The sequence below is a fragment of the Sus scrofa genome, chromosome 1 (assembly GCF_054392235.1).
Source record: "Sus scrofa isolate SSC_HxYL_T2T_F1_AM1 chromosome 1, Sscrofa_HxYL_maternal_Yorkshire_Landrace_v2.0, whole genome shotgun sequence".
Taxonomy (NCBI): Eukaryota; Metazoa; Chordata; class Mammalia; order Artiodactyla; family Suidae; genus Sus; species Sus scrofa.
Window position 1 is genome coordinate 277,109,145 of NC_139383.1, and position 26,832 is coordinate 277,135,976.

The following is a 26,832-nucleotide window of genomic DNA, read 5'->3' on the forward strand; positions in this document are numbered from 1 at the left end:
CAGTGGTCAATTAATCTTTGACAAAGGAGGCAAGAATATAAAATGGGAAAAAGACAGTCTATTCAGCAAGCATTGCTGGGAAACCTGGACAGCTGCATGCAAAGCAATGAAATTAGAACACACCCTCGTGCCATGTACCAAAATAAACTCAAAATGGCTGAAAGACCTAAACGTAAGACAAGACACCATCAAACTCCTGGAAGAGAACATAGGCAAAACATTCTCTGACATCAACCTCATGAATATTTACTCAGGTCATTCTCCCAAAGCAACAGAAATAAAAGCAAAAATAAACCAGTGGGACCTCATCAAACTGGCAAGATTTTACACACCAAAGGAAACCAAAAACATAACAAAAAGACAACTTACAGAATGGAAGAAAATAGTTTCAAATGATGCAACTGACAAGGGCTTAATCTCTAGAATATACAAGCAACATATACAACTCAACAGCAAAAAAGCCAACAACCCAATGGAAGAGTGGGCAAAAGACCTGAATAGACAGTTCTCCAAGGAAGATACACAGATGGCCAACAAGCACTTGAAACAAAGTTCAACATCCCTGATTATTAGAGAAAGGCAAATCAAAACTACCATGAGATACAACCACACACCAGTCAGAATGGCCATGATTAATAAGTCTACAAATAACAAGTGCTGTGTGGGGTGTGGAGAAAAGGGAACACTCCTGCACTCTTGGTGGGAATGGAAGCTGGTATGACCACTATGGAGAACATATGGAGGTACCTTAGAAATCTATACATAGAACTACCTTATGATCCAGCAACAATATGGAGGTACCTTAGAATTCAATACATAGAACTACCTTATGATCCATATCTGGACAAAACATTCCTTAAAAAATATAAATGCACCCGCATGCTCATTGCAGCTCTATTCACAATAGCCAAGACATGGAAACAACCCAAATGTCCATTGACAGATGATTGGATTAAGAAGAGGTGGTGTATATATACACAATGGAATATTACTCAGCCATAAAAAAGAACAAAATAATGCCATTTGCAGCAACATGGATGGAACTAGAGACTCTCATATAGAGTGAAATAAGTCAGAAAGAGAAAGACAAATAACATATGATATCACTTATAACTGGAATCAAATATACAGCACAAATGAATCTTTCCACAGAAAAGAAAACCATGGACTTGGAGGATAGACTTCTAGTTGCCTGGGGAGTGGGGTGAGGGAGTGGGAGTGATTGGGAGCTTGGGGTTAATGGATGCAAACTATTGATCTTGGAAAGGATTTACAACGAGATCCTACTGTGTACCACTGAGAACTATGTCTAGATATTTACAACGCAGTATGACAATGGGAAAAAAAATTATGTATATGTGTATGGGTAACTGGGTCCCCATGCTGTACTCTGGGAAAAAAAATGTGTTGGGGAAATAACAATAAAAAATAAATTTAAAAACATAAAATTTTTAAAAATGCCAAAAAAAGAGATCAAAGCAGAAATCAATGAAGTAGAAATGAAGAAAACCATAGGAAAAAAATCAATGAAACCAAAACCTAGTTCTCTGAAAAGATCAGCAGAATTTTTAAACCCTTAGCCAGACTTATGAAGAAAAAAAGACTCAAATCAATAAAATCAGAGATGAAAAAGGAGGGAAGTAACAGCATACCAGCACAGAAATAGAAAGAATCATGAGACTACTATATGCAACTATACGCCAATAAAACGGACAACCTAGAAGAAATTGACAAATTCTTAGAAAAGTACAATCTTCCAAGACTAAACCAAGAGGAAATAGAAAATATGAATGGACTAATCACAAGAACTGAAAGTGAAACTGTGATTTAAAAACTTCCAAACAAATGTCCAGGACCAGATGGCTTCAAGGCAAGTTCTATCAAACATTCAGAGAAGAGCTAACACCTAACCTTATGAAACTATTTCAAAAATCACAGAGGAAGGGACACTCCCAAACTCATTTTATGAGTCCACAATCACCTTGATACCAAAACCAGACAAAGATTCCACAAAAAAAAGAGAAAACTACAGGCTAATTTCACTGATGAACATCGATGAAAAAACCCTCAACAAGATACCAGCAAACTGCATCCAACAATACATTAAAAGGATTAAACATCATGATCAAGTGGGATTTATCCCAGGGAGGCAAGGGCTCTTCAATATCCACAAATCCATCAGTATGATACACCACATTAAAAAACTGAAGAATAAAAATGATAGGATCGTCTCAATAGATGCAAAAAGCCTTTGACAAAATCCAACACCCATCTCTGATTTAAAAAAAAAACCTTCAGAAAGTGGGCATAGAGGGAACCTACCTCAACATGATAAAGGCCATATATGACAAACCCACAGCAAACATCATTCTCAATAGTGAAAAGCTGAAAAAATTCCCACTGAGATCAGGAACAAGACAAGGATGTCCACTCTCGCCACTACTCTTCAACATCCTTCTGGAAGTCCTAGCCACAGCAATCAGAGAAGAAAAAGGGATAAAAGGAATCCAAATTGTAAAGGAAGAAGTAAAACAATCACGATTTGCAGATCACATGATACTATACCTAGAGAATCCTAAAGACTCTACCAGAAAACTGGTAGAACTCATCCATGAATTTGGCAAAGTCGCAGGATACAAAATTAATACACAGAAATCAAAATCATTTCTATACACTAACAATGAAAAAGCAGAAGGAGAAACTAGGGAAGCAATCCCGTTTACCATCGCATCCAAAAGAATAAAATACCTAGGAGTAAACCTACCTAAAGAGACAAAAGACATGTACTCTGAAACTATAAGACACTGATGAAAGAAATCAAAGACGACACAAATAGATGGAAGACATACCATGCTCGTGGATTGCAAGAGTTAATATTATCAAAATGACTATACTACCTAAGGCAATCTACAGATTCAATGCAATCCCTATCAAATCACCAAGGACATTGTTCACGGAACTTGAACAAAATATTTTAAAGTTTGTTTGGAAGCACAAAAGATCCACAAGAGCCAAAGACATCCTGAAAAAGAAAAATGGAGCTGGAGGAATCAGGATCCCAGACTTCAGACTCTACTACAAAGCAACAGTCATCAAAACCGTATGGTACTGGCACAAACACAGACATATACCTCAGTGGAACTGGATAGAAATCCCAGAATTCAACCCATGCACCTACAGCCAACTCATCTATGACCAAGGAGGCAAGAATATCCAATGGAGAAAGGACAGCTTGTTCAATAAGTGGTGCTGGCAAAACTGGACAGCCACATGGAAAAGAAGGAAATGAGAACACTCCCTAACACCATACAAAAAATAAACTCAACATGGATTCAAGACCTACATATAAGACCAGACACTATCAAACTCTTAGTGGAAAACATAGGCCAAACACTCTCTGACATAAACCACAGCAACATCTTATCAGATCCACCCCTCTTAGAGGATTGATAATAAAAACAAAAATAAACAAATGGGATCTAATCAAACTGAAAAGTTTCTGTACAGCAAAGGATACCCTAAACAAAACAGAAAGACAATCCACAGAATGGGAGAAAAGCTTTGCAAGTGAATTGACTGACAAGGGATTATTCTCCAAAATTTATAGTCACCTTCTACAGCTCCATACCAAAAAAACAAACAACCCCATCAAAAAAATGGGCCAAAGATCTAAACAGACAGTTCTCCAAATAAGACATACAGATGGCCAAAAAACACATGAAAAGATATTCAACATCACTCATTAGTAGAGAAATGCAAATCAAAACCACTCTGAGGTACCCCCTTACACCAGCCAGAATGGCCATCATCAAAGAGTCTACAAACAATAAATGCTAGAGAGGGTGGGGAGAAAAAGGAACCCGAGTACCCTGTTGGTGGGATTGTAAATTGGTACAACCACTATGGAAAGCAGGATGGAGATGCCTCAGAAAACTAAGCATAGAACTCCCATTTGATCCAGCAATCCCACTCCTAGCAATCTATCTAGAGAAAACCATGACTCTCAAAGACACATGTACTCCAATGTTTATTGTAGCACTATTTGCAATAGCCAAGACATGGAAACAACATAAACGTCCATCGACAGAAGAGTGGATCAAGAAGAGGTGGTACATATACATGATGGAATATTAGCCATTAAAATGAACAAAATACCGGCATTTTTGGCAACATGGATGGACCTAGAAACTATCATACTAAGTGAAATCAGCCATACAATGAGACACCAACATCAAATGCTTTCACTGACATGTGTAATCTGAAAAAAGGACAGACTGAATTTCTTTGCAGAACAGATGCTGACTCACAGACTTTGAAAACCTTATGGTCTCCAGAGGAGACAGTTTAGGGGATGGGGGGATGCGCTGGGGGTGTAGGATGGAAATCCTATAAAATTGGATTGTGATGATCACTGTACAACTATAAATGTCATAAATTCATTAAGTAATTTAAAAAAGAATCTGGCTACAAAAGCATCCCCATTTGGGGGCCCTCATCAATACTTGCCCAAGCATAAAATACACACTCATGGAGGCTCAAGGCAGCATCCCCCACCCCAATTACAAACAAATAAAAAAGTAAGAAAGAAACACAGGATGTAGAGACTATAAACAAGCAAACTAAAGTATGGTTACCCATAGGAGAATGTCAGAAGTGGGACAGAAAGAATGGGAGAAGGTGACTAGACAGATATTGATACATAATTTCAATCAGTTTATACACATTACAACCCATGAGTTCATGTTGGTAACTTCAATTCTAGTTCAACACCGTAGAGATCTTTCTAGCCCATCTTTTTCCATGTACATTGCACCTTTCCCCCATTCAGGAGTCATTCTCTTTTCCAGGACAAGTATATTTATTTACTAAATCTTTGAATAAATGTAATTTCAGAATCTTGAACCCAAACCACTGTTAGTAACAAACTAACTTCAGCTCAAAAATTTGCTTGCCAAAAAAAGTGTTTTCATTTATTTTTTATCATTGTGAGAGGAGTTTATAGACAAAATTCAGTGTCCAGTAAAAACTTAATTACTTTATTTTCCCCTTTAGTCTGATTATGTTATCAATTGGAACTATAGTTAGACTCATTTTTTGTTTTATTCTATTTTGCTTTATTGTCCACAAACTTCTTTTTTGTTAGTAGGTAAAAGTTAAAATAGTTGAAACTATACAAATGAATATACTCATCTCCCCAACATTTCTATCCTATTCCCAGCCCACCCCTGTAGGTAAGCATACTCCTTAGCTTCAAATTGATTTCTGGTGTGTTTCTTCTTGCTCAATGGGAAGATATATATGCATATTTTTTCCCATCCTTTTCACATAGGAAGTAGCATGCTATAGATGCCCTTTTATGCATTGGTTTTTTTTCCATTTAATAATAAATCATGGAAAACCTTCCATATTGATTCATAGATATCTTTGTCATTATTTTTTAATAGCTGTGAAGTACTCAATTGCATTGATGGTCCATAGTTCCCTTTTGAAGCCCTGGAATAAAATGGCAGTGATGAATGTACTAAATACCACCTAATTACATATCTCAAATGGTTAAAATGGTAAATTTCATGTTGGGTAGCACATTATACACCACAATACAAAATTTTTTTAAAAAAAAAGGAAAGTCATATCTCTGCATAAACCACAGAAAAGAATTATAAAATAATAATGTATGATTAATAAGTTAATTGAGGGGATTTGAAATAACAAAACATAAATATACTTAATCAAAAGGGATAAAGAGAAGTGGGAATAAATATGAAATCAGATGTCTCAATTAGAAAACATATAGAAACATGGAAAATATAAATTCAAATACATTCTTGTTAGATTGGATTTTTTTAACAAATATTTATGGTATATTTTAGGTAATGGATATATAGTAAGAAGAAAACAGACTGAATGCCCTGACTTTATAGAACTTATATTTTAGGAGAAACTGATAGACTAGATGTTATTAGATCAAATTCTCCAGAAATACAATGATGGTCAAATTACATAAAAAGAGTAAAACCCAACTTTACACTAATAAGAACTAATGCTTTCCAGATATAAGGACATGAGAAAGTTTAAATTATTGGAAAAGAAATACATGTAAACACTAACTAAAAGAAAGTTGGTATATCTAAACTAATATCAGAGGAAGTAAATGAGATGTGAGGGTAGGAGCCATGGCTAAAGACAAATCTCCCCTCAACAATAAATGCACAGATGTGCTGTTCGATGAATAAGAAAAGGCTTCCTGTCATAGGAGAGAATTACTTTGTAGCATCAGCCAATTTCCATAGTGTAATTATGCCCATTGTGGCTGATTTCAATCCACCAGCATGGGGTCATTGACTGTGGAGTTGAAAAGAGATGTTCATGATTAGCCTGAAGCCAACGCAAGCCAATTTCAGCACTTCTTACAGAGAAGGATCAGACCACAAGGAGCAGAACAAGATGCTAAATCAATGTGTTCTCTATAACAGAGTATAAAAAATATATAAGCAAAAACTGACATATCTAAAAGTAGAAAAAGACAAACCACAATCATAAATATCTGCATATTTTATACAGATAAGGAAAAGGCATAAAAAATTAAAGAAACATTAAAAAATGTAATTGACAAACTGGACCTTATCATCATATTAACATGATATATGATGGATGGATATTCATTTCAAGTTACAGAGTTTCCAATCATATGATAATTTTAGGAGATATATCCCACTGTGCTTATGACTGCAATAAGAGGATTTAGTGATTGTCACTTCAAGAAATTAGCCCTATTGACAAGTATCTCTAAGGCCTGTTTTATGTCTCTGTTCCTGAGGCTATAGATGAAGGGGTTCAGCATTGGAGTGACTACGGTATACATGGCAGAAGCAATTATGTCTTTGTCATTGGAGTCCCATGATGAGGAGAAAAAGTAAACAGTAGCAAGTGTTCCGTAGTATAAAGACACCACGAAGAGATGGGAGCCACAGGTGGAACAAATTTTAAAGAGTTTCTTGGTGGGAGAGACACTCAGAACTGTGGTCCCTATATGAATATATGAGCCCAGGATACTGCACAAAGACAGGATGAAAAGTGTTCCTCCCACAGCAAAGATGACCAGATCATTGAGGGAGGTGTCTGAACAGCTCAACTTCAAGAGAACAGTGAGGTCACAGAAGAAGTGGGAGATGGTATTGTCCATACAGAAGGACAGTTGGACCAAGAGGAGGGTGTGCAACAGCGCATAGATACAACAGAGGAACCAGGACCCAGCTACTAAGGAGACACACAGTTCCTGCCTCATGATGGTGCTGTAGCGGAGAGGCTGACAAATGGCCACATACCTGTCATAAGCCATCACTGTGAGAAGGAAATTGTCAAGACAACCGAAAAGGATGAAAAAATACATCTGGGATATGCACCCTGCATAGGGGATGGATTGCTGCTGAGTCTGCATGTTCATCAGCATCTTTGGAACTGTGACAGATGAAAGGGAGACATCTGTGAGGGCCAAGTGGCTGAGGAAGAAGTACATGGGGGTGTGGAGGCGAGGGTCCAGCCTGATGAGCAGGATGATGAGCAGGTTCCCCAGCACTGTGATCAGGTACATGCCCAGGAACAGGGCAAAGAACATGCCCTGCTGCTGTGGCTGGATGGGGAGCCCCAAAAGGAGGAATTCAGACACGCTGCTCTGGTTCTCCCTCCTCATGCTGTTCCTGCCTTGAGGCAATCATACAGAAGAGCCCATTCACAGGCTGGGAATTGGTGAAACTGGGAAATGTCAATGAACATGCCATAAGGTTATAGTCATGTCCTTTATACCATGAAAAGTTAATTTTTGCTACCTTTCCCTCTATTTCTCTTAATTCTTGGTGAATAAAACAGTCTTTCCGGAGTTCCCATCGTGGCGCAGTGGTTAACGAATCCGACTAGGAACCATGAGGTTGCGGGTTTGATCCCTGCCCTTGCTCAGTGGGTTAACGATCCGGCGTTTCCATGAGCTGTGGTGTAGGTTGCAGACGTGGCTCGCATCCAGCATTGCTGTGGCTCTGGCGTAGGCCGGTGGCCACAGCTCCGATTCGACCCCTAGCCTGGGAACCTCCATATGCCGCTGGAGCAGCAGCCCAAAGAAATAGCAAAAAGACCAAAAAAAAAAAAAAAAAAGTCTTTCCAATCCTGGCTCCATTAATGCATCAGAACCTCACACTAACCAAGTCTTTTTCCAAAAAAAAAATTATAATAATGGACATTTATTCTTCATTCAACAAATAATTATTGAACAACTGCTTTCTCCCATATTGAGTACTGAGGAGTCAACCAGAACTGAGAATTCTCTGTGTTCAAGTTTACATCTTTTCATTAATCAATGTTCACACCTCTGTAATTTGCTAAGATGAAAATGGGAAAGGGGAACCAGGGAAGATGTATCGATCATTCATTTCCACTTAAAAAAACATGACACTCCTTTCATTTGAAGAGAATTACTAAAGCAATCTCATGGGCTTCCAGTATAGTTCCCTGTATCCTGCCCATTTTGCGTCACTGAACAAACCCTCTTAACAAAAATGTCCAATCCAGGCTTCCAAATCAATGTCAACAGTTCCAGGCATTGTTCCAAGTGTTTTACATGCATTTTCAATTAAATCTTTCCAGTAGCCCTAATCAATATTCTTACACAAATTTTAACAAGAAAACAAAAGTATACGTTATTTAAATGTGCAAAGATACACACAATTAAGTGCAACATGTGGAATCACAACATAGACCTGTCTGACCAAGATCCATGCTCTTAACCAATCAGCATGGAAATAATACTGTCAGTAGTTAAAATACCCAGATAAGCTATTTTATGTCAGCTACCTTTCTCCAAAATTTTCCTAACTCCCTCTAAGAAGTTTATGTCTCATATTTATATATCATACAAAAGATTTTCACATGCTTTAACCTCTCAAAGCAATGACTTTAAGTCAGCTTCATACACTGGGCAAATCTTATGTCTTCATTTTATAAATGTGGAAAGTGAAGCTAAGATCTCTTACCTCCGGTGACTTGGCTTTTTGATGATGGATTCCAGGTTAGTGTTCCTTTAGAAGTTAGGCTGGAGGTAAGGATTACCAAACACATGGCCCTGGAAAAGAACTCAAGATTCACATTCTCACTTAAGTATAGGGGCGGGATAGCAAGTCTCCCTCAGAGACTGAAACAGAAGAACAAATCTGACTCATATTGAACCTGTTTCTTTTACTTTAACCATTGTATTCTATTACTTTTGCTAAAAGTGGAAATGTTGCCTCTAGCCTGAATCATACAGAAGAGCCCACTCACAAGCCTCTGACCTTTAACGGGTTAACACTCTCCAATTCCTAAAGAGATAAAAAGTTGCAGAGCAGAGAATAAAGTTGCCTTGTTGGAGGTTTACAGGAGCACTGTGACCTGACCTATGCGGACAGCTGCAAGAACAGAATATTCCAACACCAAGAAGTTTGCACAAACCAACCATACATACACTTACCCCCTTTAGTATAAGAGAAGCCTGATTTCTAACTCATGGACGATGGTTTTTGAGGAACCATCTTATCCAACTGCTGCCTTTCCAAATACTTTCACTATTAATTGCCCCAACAAATGGTCTCTCAATTTATATGCAGCAAGCAAAACAAGTTTGGAGAGAGTAAGAGGACCAGAATCTTACTTGGCTCACTGGTTATTTAAGCTCATGGCCACCAAAGAGGACAATGACAACCACCTATAAAAGCATGGCCACTCACTCACGTAAATTGTGTTGGTCCACACAAAGAAACCAGAAGAGATGACTGGAAACACCCAGTAACCTTGACTCAGATAGGACCTTGTGAAGGAGGCAGCTGGGCCATGAGCCCTGGAAAGAAGGTCAGACTGTGACCTTGAAATTTCAGAAGGAAGCTTTGGATGGACCTGTTTTCTCAGATTTCTACCTGTCCTACCCCAGACAATATTGAAAGAAGAACCTCCAGAACACAAACATGGAGTCTGGAGTGAGATAATAGAATTGTTTTACTAAAAGTGAAGCAGAGTGTCAAAAACCTTGAGCTTCCGAGGGCCCTGCTGGAGTAGTCAAATCACAGAAAAATGGAAGACAGCAGCTCTGCAAAGTAGATTTCCTTTTCAGCTGCCTGTGAAGATTTTGGTCTCAGGCAGGTGGGGGGTAAAAAATGTGAATGTCAAACACACACACACACACACAGATATTTATTTCTTCTGTGTGAAGGAACTCAAGGTGTGGGTTTGTTGCACAAAAGTACTCACACACTATCACAGTCAGATATAAATGGAGATTTATGGATTTCTCTGGCTTAAACTCTCACTAGGTAAATACAGTCAGGGTGTGAGTCAGCTTCACACAAATACATGCAAAACTCACAGACAAAATATACATGTACAACACAGCTACACACACAGAACTGTCAAGCATCCTAGACCAGAGGCTTTGTCTTCATTAGAAGTCCTTCATATTCGAATCTCAAGCAGTGCACAAGGTGTTACACATGGCACACAAGCAGCAGATGCATGTAGAATAAGCACACACTGAGGAAATGTCCAGGCTTCTCTGACCTCTGTATATCCTACTATGAGTCATTCAGTGTGTTTGTCAGTTACACATACACACAGAGACTTGAACAACACAACACACACACGAATACACATAACTTCTCTGACGGTCGCAAATACACTTACACACGGACACACATGCATGACTAGGGAGGTTTCTGGACGCCTTCCAAGTTACACCTCTGCTCTGAGTTCAGATACCTTCTGCTTCATTCTGTTACCTGAATCCTCACTTTCTGTCCAGAAGACACAGGGTCCAAAGAAAAAGAGCAAACCTCGGTGGCCTGAGGACCTTCCAGACTCTCATGTCAGTTCTCCAGCTTCAAAATGATGCACAAGGAGATCTCCTTTTCTCCATCCTAAAGAGACTCCGGAGGGAATCCACCCTTGGCCCCAAGTAGAGAAGCAGTCATTGGGGCAATTGCCCAAATTCCTCCTGGCCCCTAGGGAAGTAGGATGATTAGGGTCCACAGGGGCTGAGCAGCACCTGGATTCACAGGAGAAAGTGTCACTGATATCAGTGGTACCTTGGGCTTCTGGTCAAGTCTCTGATGAGAAGCTAGAGTTCTACCACTTTCTCTGGCATCCATGTCATGAACTCAACTTCTCCCAAGGGCAGGGTATGGCACAGGCAGTGTAAGGGCTTTTGCAAGTTTCTGCAGCCTCCCCAATACTGACAAAGGCTTTCATTAGAACACAAAGCCCATTAAAATGCACAGGTCTCAGAGTTCCCACTGTGGCTCAGCACGTTAATAACCTGACAGTGTCTGTGAGGATGGAGGTTCAATCCCTGGCATTGCTCAGTGGGTTTAGGATCCCAGGTGGCTGCAGGCTGCAGTGTAGTTTGCAGATGAGGCCTAGATCCAATGTTGCTGTGGCTGTGGCATATGCCTGCCACTACATCTCTGATTCAAACCCTGGCCAGAAACTTACATATTCCACCAGTATGGCCATAAAAAAAAAGTGTACATCTCCCCACTCCCCTGGAAGTTTTGGAGGGTATGGTCTGTGCCTCATACAGGAGAAGGGGCATGGAATCTATAACTCTGGGGGAAAAAAAAGACTCTGGGTTCCTCCCCTACTAAGAGAGCACACCTGAGCAATTTATCAAAGACCAGTGAGACTGTTTTTTCAAACTGAATTTGAAGGATTGGTCAGTGAGCACCTAATGAAACTTTACTAAAAGTTAATGTTTATTATTAATATCTTTGTATCACTAGATATCAGCTATGGCTCACAACAGGCAATTGTGACTGGTAACTGTTGAATGAATTCAACTGTTCATTCATTCACTTAAATAATCATTAAGTCTCCCACTAAAGTAATACTGATATATCCTCTAGAGACATAATACAGAATAATGTAAACAGAAATCCCTCTCTCAGAACACACATCTAAGTGGAGGTTGCTGCAGAAAAAAAGTTATTAAGGCAAAATAAGTGGTAGGTGAATGGTGAAAAGTGCTGGGGTATGATAAAAGGCATGGAGCTAGGGAGACTTCAGAATTTTATGGAGGCCTCTGGTGCCTACTGGTTAAGGATCTGGCCCTTTTCACTACTGTGGTATGGGCTGGATCCCTGGCCTGGGAATTTCTGCATGCCATGGGTGTAGTAAGAAAAAAAAATTATTTTCAAAAAATATCCAGTGTCACAGGATTCTTATACAAGAAACCCAGACATCCCTCCAATCAAGTGGCTCCAGGTCTGCAAACTGGTTTACCCCACTACACACCTATTAGACTGGCAAAAATTGAAAGGACTGATGCTCTCCAGCATTAGTGAAGATATGGTAGAACTGGAACTCTCATACCATACACCTAGCATGTGACTAGGTATTGGTCCAAAGGAAAAGAAAGTAGACTTACACATGACATAGACTTATACAAAAGTGTTCATAACAGCCTTGTTTAATAGCCAGGAACTGGAAACAGAGCAGATGTTCATCAGTGGACTTAATGTATAGAGCAGGGAACAATACTCAGTATTTTGTAAAAACCAATCAGGGAAAAGAACCTGAGAATATATACATGAGTGTGCGTGTGTGTGTGTGTTTGTGTGTGTGTATAACTGAATTTGCTGTACACTTGAAACTAACACAACATTGTAAATGAACTACACTTCAATAAAAAATAAAATTGAATGAAAATATAAAATTAAAAAATAGGAAAACTAAAAATTAAAAAGAATGAGTGATTTAAAATTTAAAAATAATTTTAAAAATTAAAAAAAAAACTGAGATGAATATACCCAACAGCCATGGTATATCCATACAATGGAATGCTACTAAGCAATAAAAAGAATGAACTATTGATACAGGCTACAACATGAATGAATCTCAAAATGCTCAAGCTGAGTAAAAGAAGGCAGCAAGAAAAGAATAGACACTGCATGGTTCCACTGAAATAAGCTTCTAGGAGATGCAAACTAACTTATGAGACAGAAACACATTAGTTTTTCCCCTGAGGATAGATGGGAGGGGCAAAGATAAGGCAGGAGGGGAGACATCAGTGAAATTCACAATCCTGATGGCTGAGGTGAATGTTTCATTGGTCTACATGTATGTCAAAACTAGTCAAACGGTATAATTTAGTCATTTGAAGTTGATGGCATGTCACCCACACCTCAAAAAATCTCAGTGTTTTTAGAGAAATGATAACAAAATCAAGTATGGCCATGGCATTCCTCTATTGAATACCTTCCAGTGGGTTTCCAAATCAGACAGAAAACCAAAAAATTTATTATAATGGTTAATATTAATATTAATATATAATATTAATATATAATGGTTAATATACGTATCAACTTGGCTGAGCTACAGGACCCAGATATTTGGTCAAACATAATTCTAGATGTTTCCATGAAGGTATTTTTGTGGATGAGATTAACATTGCAATCAGCAGACTGAATAAAACAGATGGTTCTCCATAATGTCTGTGGGCCTCATCTAATCAGTTGACAGCCTTAAGAAATTGATCTCCCACAAAGAAGAAGCACTTTTGTCACCAGCCTGCCTTCAGACTCAAACTACACATTTTCCCTGGGTTTCAAAACTGCTAAACCATCCTGCAGACAACACTTGCTAGCCTCCACAATTATACTAGGCATTTGTTTAAAATAAATCAATCTCTCTCTCACTCTCTCTCTCTCGATCTATCTTTTCCTTCTTTTTTGGCGACCCTGTGGCTTATGAAAATTCCCAGGTCAGGGATCAGATCCAAGTCACAGTTTCAACCTATGCCACAGCAGTGGCAACGCTGAATCCTTTAAACCACTGCAGAGAAGCCACCAATCCTTTTGCATCAGAGCAGGAACTCCATAATCTCTCTCCATTATACCCCCTGCACCAACACTATTCGTTCTATTTCTCTGGAGAACCTTGACTAACACAACTTCTATGACATTAAGTGCCCTACAAATCTGGTCCTCTGATATTTCTAAAGCTTATCACCTACCATCCCTCCCCTACTCAGGCCTGTCCAGCTACAGAGGCCCCCTTAATGTCCCTGGAATAGCCAGGCACCATCTCACCTCTGAGCATTTCTAGATGCCGATCTCCATGCTTCTGCTCAGGTATCGCCATGACTCGCTTACCTGTCCTCACTAATGTCTTTGTTTGGATGTTACCAGGAGGATGAGCTCTACCTGGACCACATGATGTTAAATTATGAACCCCACTCCCAGTACTCTTGCTCCCCTTTTTATGCCTCCTTTATTCATAACAGTTTTTAATCACAAAAAAACTTAGAATTTATTTATTTCAGGTATAGGAACCCATCATCCATAGAACTTTCATCCCAGTAAAGAAACAATGACATTTTAAACATAAATAAAGCTTATGGTGGGTGAGAGGGTTTAAAGCTGCTATGAAAAACAAAAGGAGCATGATGAGCTGGATCAGGAGTGCTGGAAAATAAACTCTACAGGGGATACATTTTTTTAGCTTGTATTCCCAGAATGTGGAAAATGGCCTGGCACATAATAGTCATGCAGTAAATATTTCTGTATGCATAAATTATAAATTCACACATTTAGACTTTTCATATTAGAAGTGAGGACTCTGGGGGAGACAACACTCATTTTCCAAGATTAAAATTAATCCGATAGACATAGACTCTTCTAACCCCAAAATCCAATTTAGGGGGAAACATCAGTCTTCCTAGAATAGGGAAACTGGGTAATTGGATTGACTGCTCTCTGCTCCCCTGCTGTCTCAGGCACAATCAAATTAAAGGTTATTTAGGTTTCAGCAAACCATCAAAAGAACTGTATTAACAAGTTACTGCGTTGAGAAGATAAGCATTCTAGACTTTACTAAGACTAAATATTAGACATTAACGTCTGTAGCTCTGAAAGGCAAGAAGCCAAGATGTGAAAGCAATCTAAATCTCCATCAATAGAGGACTGAATAAAGATGTGGTACATATATGTAATGTAATACTACTCAATATAAAACAGAACAAAATAATGTCATTTGCAGCAACATGGATGGACCTAGAGATATCATATTAGGTAAAGTAAGCCAGACAGAGAAAGACAAATATCATATGATATCACTCATATGTGTGAGCTAAAAAATGACAGAAATGAACTTATGTACAAATCAAAATAGACCTACAAATAGAAAACAAGTATATTCATGAGAGGCGGAGCAAGATGGCAGAGGAGTAAGAGGTCACGCACACCTTCTCCCACAAACACATCAAAAAAACACACCTACGTATAAAACTACTCACACATAACATCAACTGAATGCTGGAAGAAGAACTTAAACCTCCAAAAAGAGCAAGAAACACTTGACATAACTGGGTAGAACAAAAGAAAAAAAGAGAGAGAAAAGGAATCAGGACTGGAATGAGAGGGAGCTGTAAAGGAGAAAAGGAAGCCACATCCTGGGAAGCCACCTAACCGATGAAAGATCAACTGAGTCAGCGAGACCTCAAAGTCACCAAGAAAAGCATTGCAGCTGGACTGAGAACAGCAAATCAACGTGAGAGCTGCACAGATCATCTGAACCACTGGCCCAGAAACCACAGCCTGAGACACTCGGGCGGCGACTGGGTACTGAGACTTGGGTCCGGAGGTTAGTCCCAGGGAGAGGACAAGGGATGGAATGAGGGGCTAAGAAGCAGTGCACCACTGGCTAAGGAGGGGAACACCATGGCAGAGGGAACCCAGGAGAAGGCCCAGACTCACAGAAGAGGCAAGGCACCATTATTGAGGAGGGGAGAGGAAGAGGGGCAGGCCACCATAGGAAACTCCCTGCACCTGAGCAAGTGCATGCCCTCGGGCTTAGAGGGCAGGGCAGGTCTGCAGAGACTATGGGTGGCCAGAAGCCTCTTGCTCCTTTAGGGAGATTAGGTGCCTCTTTTGCAGACTACTGGTGTCCAGGCACCTACTGTGTGGGCTAAGGGCATCGGGAGCTAAGTGTGATGTGATGCCTCTTGCACGATCTACATGTGGCAGGGACAGACTGCAGCAGTCATCTCAGAGGCCAGAGGGAGGTGTGGCTTGCCACCACTGGGGGGCATGTGAGTGGGCTCCACCTGTGACATCGGTCACCTCAGGGATTAGCAAAAAGTAAAAAAGAGGGCACTACAACCAAACACCATACACTGCTGCTCTCACTCCCCTGGGAACACACCTGCCCTGCTGCTGCCACTGCCAAAAGTTCTATGCAGTAGCCACATGCCTTATCTCTGTCACCTCCCAGGATTCAACAACTAGCAGAACCCTGTAAAGCACCTCATACGTGGGCTAAGTGAGATGGGCTTCATGCATGGTCTACAAGTGGTGGGGGCAAACCACATCAGTTATCACTGTCTCTAGTGATGGTCATGGACTGCTCCCAATAGGGATCCCTGAATAGGCACCACTTTCCAGTTCCAATCACCCTGGAGAAGGGCATTGCAATCAAACACAAACTGTTGTTGCTCTCACTCCCCTGGGAACACACACAGCCTTCTGTTACCACTGCCAAATGCTCGGGTCACCTGGAATATCTGCCTAGAGCTTATTACCACTTCCCATGGCCATGCAACTAGGAGTAGCCTGTGCCACCTTCTAGCAGGCCCTTGCTACTGTTGAGAGCCCAATGACCAGGCACTGACTGCTGGCATAGCCAATGCCTCCTTCTCCCTGAAAACACACTGAGCATCCGGGTGATAACAGCCTGGTCACACCAAAGAAAGAGACAGCAAATATTTAACTCCCACACCAAAAATAAATAGTAACCCCCCCCCAGAAAATACAAAGGGTTATTCTTGCACAGAATTAGCCTTACAAGACTATAGTTTGGCTTCACCAAACTCACAGAAAAAGATGAAGAAGCTCAGAAACCATGCCCAGGAATAGGAACAGGAGAATTCACCTAAAGCAGTCAGCATGAAACAGACCTCTGCAGTCTGACAGACAGTGTGTCCAAAAGTGATGTGTTAAAAATACTGAAGGAATTAAGAGAGGATATGAACAGTAATGCAGATTCCTCAAAAAGGAACTAAAAAACATAAGGAGGAGCCAAGAAAAACTAGAAAACTCATTTGCAGAGATACAAACTGAGCTAAAGGTAATAAATAGCAGAATATATGACAAACCCACAGTGAACATCATTCTCAATGGCGAAAAGCTGAAAGAATTCTCACTGAGATCAGGAACAAGACAAGGATGTCCGCTCTCACCACTACTCTTCAACATCCTTCTGGAAGTCCTAGCCACAGCAATCAGAGAAGTAAAACAAATAAAAAGAATTCAAATTGGAAAGGAAGAAGTAAAATGATCAATATTTGCAGATCACATGATACTATACCTAGAGAATCCTAAAGACTCTACCAGAAAACTGGTAGAACTCATCCATGAATTTGGCAAAGTTTCAGGATAGAAAATTAACACACAGAAATTGACGGCATTTCTATACACTAACAATGAAAGATCAGAAAGAAAAACTAGGGAAGCAATCCTGTTTACCATCACAGCCAAAAGAATAAAATACCTAGGAGTAAACCTACCTAAAGAGACAAAAGACCTGTACTCTGAAACTATAAGACACTGATGAAAGAAATCAAAGAAGACACAAATAGATGGAAGACATACCATGCTCATGGATTGCAAGAGTTAATAGTATCAAAATGACTATACTACCTAAGGCAATCTGCAGATTCAATGCAATCCCTATCAAATCATCAAGGACATTGCTCACAGAACTCAAACAAAGTATTTTAAAGTTTGTTTGGAAGCACAAAAGACCCAGAAGAGCCAAAGACATCCTGAAAAAGAAAAATGGAGCTGGAGGAATCAGGATCCCAGACTTCAGACTCTACTACAAAGCAACAGTCATCAAAACCATATGGTACTGGCACAAACACAGACATATACCTCAGTGGAACTGGATAGAAATCCCAGAATTCAACCCATGCATCTACAGCCAACTCATCTATGACCAAGGAGACAAGAATATCCAATGGAGAAAGGACAGCTTGTTCAATAAGTGGTGCTGGGAAAACTGGACAGCCACATGGAAAAGAATGAAATGAGAACACTCATTTAATATTACCAAAATGACTATACTATCTAAGGCAATCTACAGACACAAAAATAAACTCAACATGGATTCAAGACCTACATATAAGACCAGACACTATCAAACTCTTAGTGGAAAACATAGGCCAAACACTCTATGACATAAACCACAGAAACATCTTCTCAGATCCACCTCTTAGAGGATTGGCAATAAAAACAAAAATAAACAAATGTTACCTAATCAACCTACAAAATTTCTGCACAGCAAAGGAAACCCTAAAAAAAATGAAAAGACAACACACAGAATGGGAGAAAATCTTTGCAAGTGGTCCAACTGAGAGGGGATTCATCTCCAAAATTTATAAACACCTTCTGCAGCTCCATACCAAAAAAACAAACAACCCCATCAAAAAATGGGCAGAAGATCTAAACAGACAGTTCTCCAGAGAAGACATGCAGATGGCCAAGAAATACATGAAAAGATGTTCAACATCACTCATTATTAAAGAAATGCAAATCAAAACCTCTGTGAGGTACCCCCTATACCAGCCAGAATGGCCATCATCAAAGAGTCTACAAACAGTAAGTGCTAGAGAAGGTGGGGAGAAAAAGGATCCCTAGTACACTGTTGGTGGGATTGTAAATTGGTACAACCACTGTGAAAGCAGGATGAAGATGCCTCAGAAAACTAAAAATAGAACTACCATTTGATCCAGCAATCCCACTTCTGGGCACCTACCCAGAGAAAACCATGCCTCGCAAAGACCCATGTACTCCGATGTTTATTGTAGCACTATTTGCAATAGCCAAGACATGGAAACAACCTAAATGTCCATCAACAGAGGAGTGGATCAAGAGGTGGTACACAGAGTTCCCATCGTGGCTCAGTGGTTAGCGAATCCAACTAGGAACCATGAGGTGGCGGGTTTGATCCCTGGCATTGCTCAGTGGGTTAAGGATCTGGCATTGCCATGAGCTGTAGTGTAGGTTGCAGACGAGGCTCAGATCCCACACTGCTGTGACTGTGGTGTAGGATGGCGGCTACAGTTCCGATTAGACCCCTAGCCTGGGAATCTCCATATGCTGCGGGAGTGGCCCGAGAAAAGAAAAAAAAAAAAAAAGAGGTGGTACATATACACAATGGAATATTACTCAGCCATTAAAATGAATGAAATACCAGCATTTTTTGCAACATGGATGGACCTAGAAATTATCATGCTAGGTGAAGTCGGCCATACGATGAGACACCAACATCAAATGCTTTCACTGACATGTGGAATCTGAAAAAAGGACAGACTGAACTTCTTTGCAGAACAGATGCTGACTCACAGACATTGAAAACCTTATGGTCTCCGGAGGAGGCAGTTTGGGGGGTGGGGGGATGTGCTTGGGTTATGGGATGGAAATCCTGTGAAATTGGATTGTTATGATCATTATATAACTACAGATGTGATAAATTCATTTGAGTAATAAAAAAATAAAATTTAAATAAAATCTTTAAAAAAAGAAAATAGTTTCAAGTAATGCAACCAACAAGGGCTTAATCTCCAGAATATACAAACAACTCAAAGAACTCAACAGCAAAACAATTAAAGAAAGAAAGAAAATTGGGCAGGAGCCCTGAATAGACATTTCTCCAAAGAAGACATACAGGTGGCCCACAGACACATGAAAAAATTCTCAACATCATTTATTATTAGAGAAAGGCAAATCAAAACTACAATGAGGTACCAATTCACATTGTCAGAATGGCCATCATTAGTAAGGCTACAAATAACAAATGCCAGAGAGGGTATGGAGAAAAGGGAACCTTCCTACACTGTTGGTAGGAATAAAAATTGGTACAACAAGTTTGGAAAGCAGTATGGAGGCACCTCAGAAAAATAAACATAGAACTACCATATGACCCAGAAATCCCATTCTTGGGCATATATTCAGATAAAAATTTCATTGAAAAACATACATGCATCCATATGTTCATCACAGCACTATTCACACTAGCCAAGACATGAACACAACCTAAGGGATGTCCATCGACAGATGAGTGGATTAAGAAGATGTGGTACATAGACACAATGGAATACTACTCAGCCATATAAAAGAACAAAACAATGCCATTTGCAACAACATGGATGGAACTAGAAATTCTCAGACTAAATGAAGCAAGTCAGAATGAGAAAGACAAATACCATATGATATCACCTACATGTGGAATCTAACATATGGCACAAACGAACCTACCTATAGGAAAGAAACAAACTCAGGGACTTGGATAACAGACTTGCAATCGCCAAGGGGGAGGGAATGGGATGGACTGGGAGTTTGGGGTGAGTGGACGCAAACTATGGCATATGGAGTGGATAAGCAATGAGATCCTGCTGTACAGCACAGGGAACTACATCTGATCACTTGTTTTGGAATATTATAGAGGATAATGTGAGAAAAAAGAATGTATGTATACATACATACACACACACATATATGTGTATGACTGGTTCACTTTGTTGTACAGTAGAATTTGACAGAACGTTATAAATCAACTATAATAACAATTTTTTTAAGAATAGGTTGCATGAGTGATTTGCGAGAAACAGGGCAACTCTCAGCAATGGAAGTGAACAAATTACCACTCCATATGGCTACCTGGATGATCTCACAAAAGTAAGACTGAACAAAATAGCCTGAAAAAAGAATGCATGTTGTTTGAGGGCACGAATATTAAGCTCAAAGGCAGGCAAAACAAAAATAAAATGTTATCAAGATGGTAAGGATTATTTTACTTTGAGAAGAGAAAGTAATGACTAATAGGATACAAAAAAGGAGACTCACCCTGCTGGTAATGATGCTCTCCTTCTAAATCTGGGAACTGATACATACGTGATTGGTTTCTAAGAAATTCTTGGGCCTTACGCTAAGAGAACTATGTCACACAGAAGAAGACAAACACTGTACGATATCACTTATATATGGAATCTAAAAAATACAAGTGAATAAAGCAAAAAAACAATAAGACTCACAAATATAGAGAACAAACTGGTGGTTACAGAAAGGAAAGGGTAGTATTAATGTGGGGGAGTGGGAGGTACAGCTTTTCATGTGTACGATAGGTTCAAGGATATAGTGTACAACATAGAGAATACAAGCAGTATTTTGTAGTAATTGCAAGTGAAAATTAAGGTTTAAATATTGCATTAAAATATTTTCAATTAAAAAATTTTAAACAACCTATCTTGGATAAATCAATAAATCAATTAAAGATTGACCCATATACTATTTAAGCTGAGTGATGGGAGAATAGGCATTAATTTTATAAACATTCTTAACAGAACTTAATGTTTCAAACACTCTTTTTTTTATAATTTTTTTTATTTTCCCACTGTACAGCAAGGGGGTCGGGTTATCCTTACATGTATACATTACATTTACATTTTTCCCCCACCCTTTCTTCTGTTGCAACATGAGTATCTAGACAAAGTTCTCAATGCTATTCAGCAGGATCTCCTTGTAAATCTATTCTAAGTTGTGTCTGATAAGCCCAAGCTCCCCATCCCTCCCACTCCCTCCCCCTCCCATCAGGCAGCCACAAGTCTCTTCTCCAAGTCCATGATTTTCTTTTCTGAGGAGATCATTTGTGCTTGATATTAGATTCCAGTTATATAAGTGATATCATATGGTATTTGTCATTGTCTTTCTGGCTCATTTCACTCAGTATGAGATTCTCTAGTTCCATCCATGTTGCTGCAAATGGCATTATGTCATTCTTTTTTTATGGCTGAGTAGTATTCCATTGCAAACACTCTTTTATATGTAGAATATGCTTAAACAAAAACAAACTTATCCAGAAATTATTTTTATAAATTATTAGACACCCTCTCCCAATGCAGAATCTAAGTATTTTTCATATCTCTGTTCTCTAAGATCACTAAATAAGAATGTTTCCTCTTCTATGTGACATTTTAAATCAATGACTATGACCTTGGATCTAGTCTCTATTTATAACTTATTTCCTGGGACATAATGTATTCACCCATTTGGATGGGACTAATTAGGAAGCATGGATGCCACAAACAGAGTGTGGACCTGTTCAGGGTTAAGGCTGGGAGAATGGATCATACCTGCTCCTCACCCAGGGGAGAAACCAGCATGTGGCCATGGAGATAAGCCTGGCCCATCTGAATGGAATTATCACCTTTGCTGCTAAGACACAGGGGGACAACATCAAGAGGGAACAGCTGGCACATTGGATGAGTGTCCCATCTCATCTCTAACTAGCAGGTCTGGGAATGGGCTTCAGGAGACAGTGCCTGTGAAAAGGCAGCAGCTCCTTCCAGCTCCTGAGCCTGGGGCATCACCAGTGATCTGAGTCTTCAGTCTCTCTGGTCCCTACACACAAGGAAGAGTTCTGTGACTCCAGTCAGGTCTTCCGGGGGAGACAACAGGACAGCAAACCCAAGCTCCTTCATGTAAGTGTCACAGACTGAGGCTGGATAGCATCTCCAGGTGAGGACAGAGGCACAGGGAAGGTGACAGCGAGCAGAGTCTACCTAAGGCCACATGTGTACATCTGCACACTTGAAAACGCACACATACACACATATACACATGCACAAACACAGCCCATAGAGCCTCTTCCTCTTCATTTCTGCCTTCTTTTCTACATCTCTCTTTGACATATGTTTTCTGGATCTTCTGATCCCCATACAAGGTAGCTAGTCCGGGATTTATCACATCCCTGAAGGTGCAAACCAAAGGCCTTGTGGAGAATGGGTCTCAGACCACCCTTCTATGAGCCCCATCAGTGACTAGGACTTAGCACCTGTGCAATCACAGAGCATAATTCACTCTCAGTCCACTGGAAAAATCATACTTCCCAGAGACACTCTCAACCGCCACACCATGTCAACACCACTAATTCACTCCTCTACTTCCATTTAAAGTTTGTCAAACTCATTCACACCCTTTATTTTTCTTCAGAGTTGATCTAGCAAGGAGTTTCCATTGTGGCTGAGCAGAAACAAATCTGACAAGTATCCATGAGGACTCAGGTTCGATCCCTGCCTTGCTAAGTAGGTTAAGGATTTGGTGTTGCCATGAGCTGTGGTGTAGGTGGCAGGCTCAGCTCGGATCCGGCATTGCTGTGACTGTGGCGTAGGCTGCCAGGTACAGGTCATATGCAACTTGTAGCCTGGGAACCTCCATACGCCACAGGAGCGGCCCTAAAAAGACAAAAAAAAAATTGATCCAGCAAATAACTACCTAAGATAGATAGACTTATGCCTATGAAACACTTAATAATTCAGGGGCTCTTATGATTATATGACCCAGTAAATCCGACTTGGTTTCCAGATGCCAACATAAATGCACTGCCACTGACGGTTCTGATAAGAATCAAAACCTTGACACTGTGGTGCTGCTGTGTTGAGGATGAGGATGAGGATGAGGATGATGGCTTTGTACACTGACAACTCACAATCTACAAGCCCAGGATGCAGGTGGTACCCAGGACCAAAAAAAAACAAATCTTCTTTAAAAAAAAAAAAAGCAATAGTAATAACAGATCATATTTAATGAGCGCTATTTGTCAATCTAAATATAACTCACCATTATCAAATTTAATCCTCATAACCACTTAATACAGTAAACATCATAATCGTATTTAAGCCAATAAAAAATGAAACTGACAAGTTTATGACTTTCTCAATATCTGATCAAGAGTAAAGAGTGGGGAAATTCTGTCAGAATCCAGTGGCATCTTATATTTTCACTCACAACCCCAAACGTACATGGCTACCACTGACTGATCACATTATCCCCCCACACCATCACACAGGTCATTTGAATTCCACATCTTAACTGCACATCATAATTCATGAAGAAACTGACACAAGTTCCAGTCTTTGGTCTCTTCAACGATCCTATCAGCTAGGGGTATTATCTACATCTTATAGAGAAGAACAGCAAAGCTCAAGGAGACTAAAAATTCCCCTAATTGAAAAGGCACATGAGGAACAGAGCAGTAAAGCACATCACCCAGAGCCTTGTCACCACATCCTGTGTCCCACGTTCGCATTTCATCACCTGAGACTAACAATGACAGTAACATCACTGCCCTTACTAGAAAATAGACCAAATTCTTTGGACTCTGTCATATTGACAGTCTATCTTTTTTTTCAGTCTATCTTTATTTAAGGAAGATTCTACTCTATTTTCTCTAATTTAGAAGGACATTAGAAACCAAACCAGCATCTCTGACTTCCTGCTCCTGGGCTTCTCTCCACACCCAGATCAGCAGCCTCTCCTGTTTGGGCTCTTCCTGGCCATGTACCTGGTCACTGTGCTGGGGAACCTGCTCATCATCCTGGCCATTGGCTCTGACCCTCACCTCCACACTCCCATGTACTTCTTTCGGGACAACCTGTCCTTCATCATCACCTGCTCCTCCTGCACCAGTCCCCAGTGTGCTGGTCAACATCCAGACACAGAACCACACCGTCTCCTACACTGGGTGACTCGTGCAAATGTACTTCTTCATGGCATTAACCCTGCTGGATGACTTCCTGCTGGCTGTGATGGCATATGACCGCTACGTGGCCATCTGCCTCCCTCTCCACTACACCATGATCATGTGTCCCCAGTGGTGCCTACTGCTGGTCACCACATCCTGGCTCTGCACCCACCTCCTGGCCTTCTCACCCACTCTCCTCATGTCTCAGTTCTCCTTCTGTGCCTCCCATTCCATCCCACACTTCTTCTGTGATCTTCACCCACTCCTCAAACTTGCCTGCTCAGACACCCACATCTTTCAGGTCGTGATGTTTGCAGCAGGTGCACTCTCGGGTGGGTCCCTCTCACCTGTGTCCTGGTCTCTTATGTCTACATCATCCACATCGTCCTCAGGGTCCCCTCTCCTGGGGGAAAGCACAAAGTCTTCTCTAACTGTGGTGCTCACCTGACAGTCGTCACTCTCTTCTATGAGACCCTCTTTCTGGTGTACTTCCAGCCCTCTTCCTCCTATTCTGCAGATACTGGAATGGTGGCCTCTGTGATATATACAGTGGTCACCCCCATGCTGAACCTCTTTATCTACAGCCTGAGGAACATGGACATGAAGGAGGCCTTGAGCAGATTATTCAACTGGGGGAAAGGAGGCTTTCCCAGATTAGAAGCTCAGGGTCCAAGTAATGCCTTCTTCCTGGTTGTCTTCATTGTAACTTTGAAAACCTCGAATTCAAAGCAAGATGGTTCTCAGCATCCCAAGCAGGTTTTTAAAAGGGAGAATGCCTGACTTGGCAGGACTGGGTTAAGATCAACTGACCAAGGAAAAATATACAGCCTGGACGAGGAGTAGCCGGCAACCTCTGAAGGATGACTTGATTACTAGGTACCAGTCACCAAGAAGATTCAAACCAGAGAGTGGGAATCCTCACAAGATGACATCAGACAAAATGTAGGTTCTTGGAGGAAGCCCAATAACAACTCAGTCTATAGTTAACCTGTCCATTCACTACAAGGAATGTTAACATATGCCCATTTGAGGGTCAAATGTCCAAGTTTCAGGGATCACCTCCAAGCCCAGCTTTAGAAACAACTCACTTACAGGGATTAAGCTACACAGAGGAATGGTGAACCAATAAGAAGCGCTATTTGCTGGGAATAAGTGAGGAAGAATAATTCTAGGAGAGGAAACTAGGCACAGATATACTGGGGGCTGGTCCAAAATCACACAACTGTGATAGAACTAAGACTGTGGGGAGTAGTAGCAAAATGGGTTAAGGATCTTGCATTGCTGCAGCTGTGGCATAGGTCCCAACTATGGCATGGCTTCAATCCCTAGCCAGGGAACTTCCATGTACCACAGTGTAGCCAAAACAACAACGACTGTGAGAGTGAGTGATTACAATGTATTGGGACAGATTTGTGGGGTCTGCTTTTGTTTTTTGGGGTTTTTTTTAGTTTTTAAGTTTTGGCTTATTTCAATTTTTGTATATCAGAAAAATATACACTTCTTACAGTAAATTTGTAAAACACAAATAGGAAAAAGAAGAAAATGAAATACCATCTCTTCATTTAAAGACAACCACTGACAATATTATGCATCATTTCCCTCCTTTTTCTCATTGCTCTTTGTCCTTTACTTTGTTGAGAAAATACTGGATGTACAATTATATACGTATTTTTTTTAATCTTATTACAAGAATTTTCTCCGAGTTATTAAATGGGATTACACCAGAAAAAAAGATCCATGACTTATACAATGTTTCACTATTATTGGTTAATTAGGACATGTTTAAGCTTTCTCTATTACAAATAACAAGGCAATGAAAGACTCTGAAATTATTTTTATATTCATAGTAAGTTTTAATATTTTCAAAAGTAGAAATTCTAAGTAGAACTTCCTAGAGGCCCCTTATCCACAGTGCTGAAATGTGCAAATGACTCTGCCCTTCTGTCTACGTCCTGTCTGAATTCTGATGTTCACATTTCCCTTTAAATGTAACTAATATGACAGCCAAAATGGTATCTCCTTGCTTCTGTTTTAATTGTTTTGATTATTGGTAAGGAGACTAGTTCCCTGGGTCTAATATGAAATTTTTTTAAATTCTCTTATTGTTTATTCATGTCATCTACCCATTACCTTCTGGAAGTTTTATTGACATGTATGGGCCTGTTTATATTAAAGACATCATAGCCTTGTCTTCTTTGCCTTGGTAATGTTCCTAGTCAATTCTTTATTACTTAACTTTGTGATTTT

At 40.1% G+C, this 26,832-nt stretch overlaps 2 protein-coding genes and 1 pseudogene across 6 annotated transcripts in view; 1 reads left to right on the plus strand and 2 right to left on the minus strand.

Annotated features, from left to right (window-relative positions):
* LOC146407254 (olfactory receptor 1J4-like) overlaps positions 1 to 26,832 on the minus strand; it is a 100,978-nt gene that overhangs the window by 57,790 nt on the left and 16,356 nt on the right. The gene's annotated exons all lie outside the window — the stretch shown is intronic.
* LOC110257124 (olfactory receptor 1J4-like) overlaps positions 4,840 to 26,832 on the minus strand; it is a 38,349-nt gene continuing 16,356 nt past the window's right edge. Inside the window, exons 2-5 of one of the 5 annotated variants that reach the window (XM_084995163.1) lie at positions 20,910 to 21,053; positions 10,791 to 11,012; positions 9,021 to 9,109; positions 4,840 to 7,752 (exon numbers count right to left, since the gene is read on the minus strand). In XM_084995163.1, coding sequence (XP_084851289.1) covers positions 6,752 to 7,690 — 939 coding nt within the window. In that variant the 5' untranslated portion in view covers positions 7,691 to 7,752; positions 9,021 to 9,109; positions 10,791 to 11,012; positions 20,910 to 21,053 and the 3' untranslated portion in view covers positions 4,840 to 6,751. The remainder of the gene's footprint in view (positions 7,753 to 9,020; positions 9,110 to 10,790; positions 11,013 to 20,909; positions 21,054 to 26,832) is intronic. The other 4 variants (XM_084995158.1, XM_084995165.1, XM_084995173.1 and 1 more) reach the window with 4 other exon arrangements.
* LOC146407255 (olfactory receptor 1G1-like) lies at positions 9,536 to 25,365 on the plus strand (annotated as a pseudogene).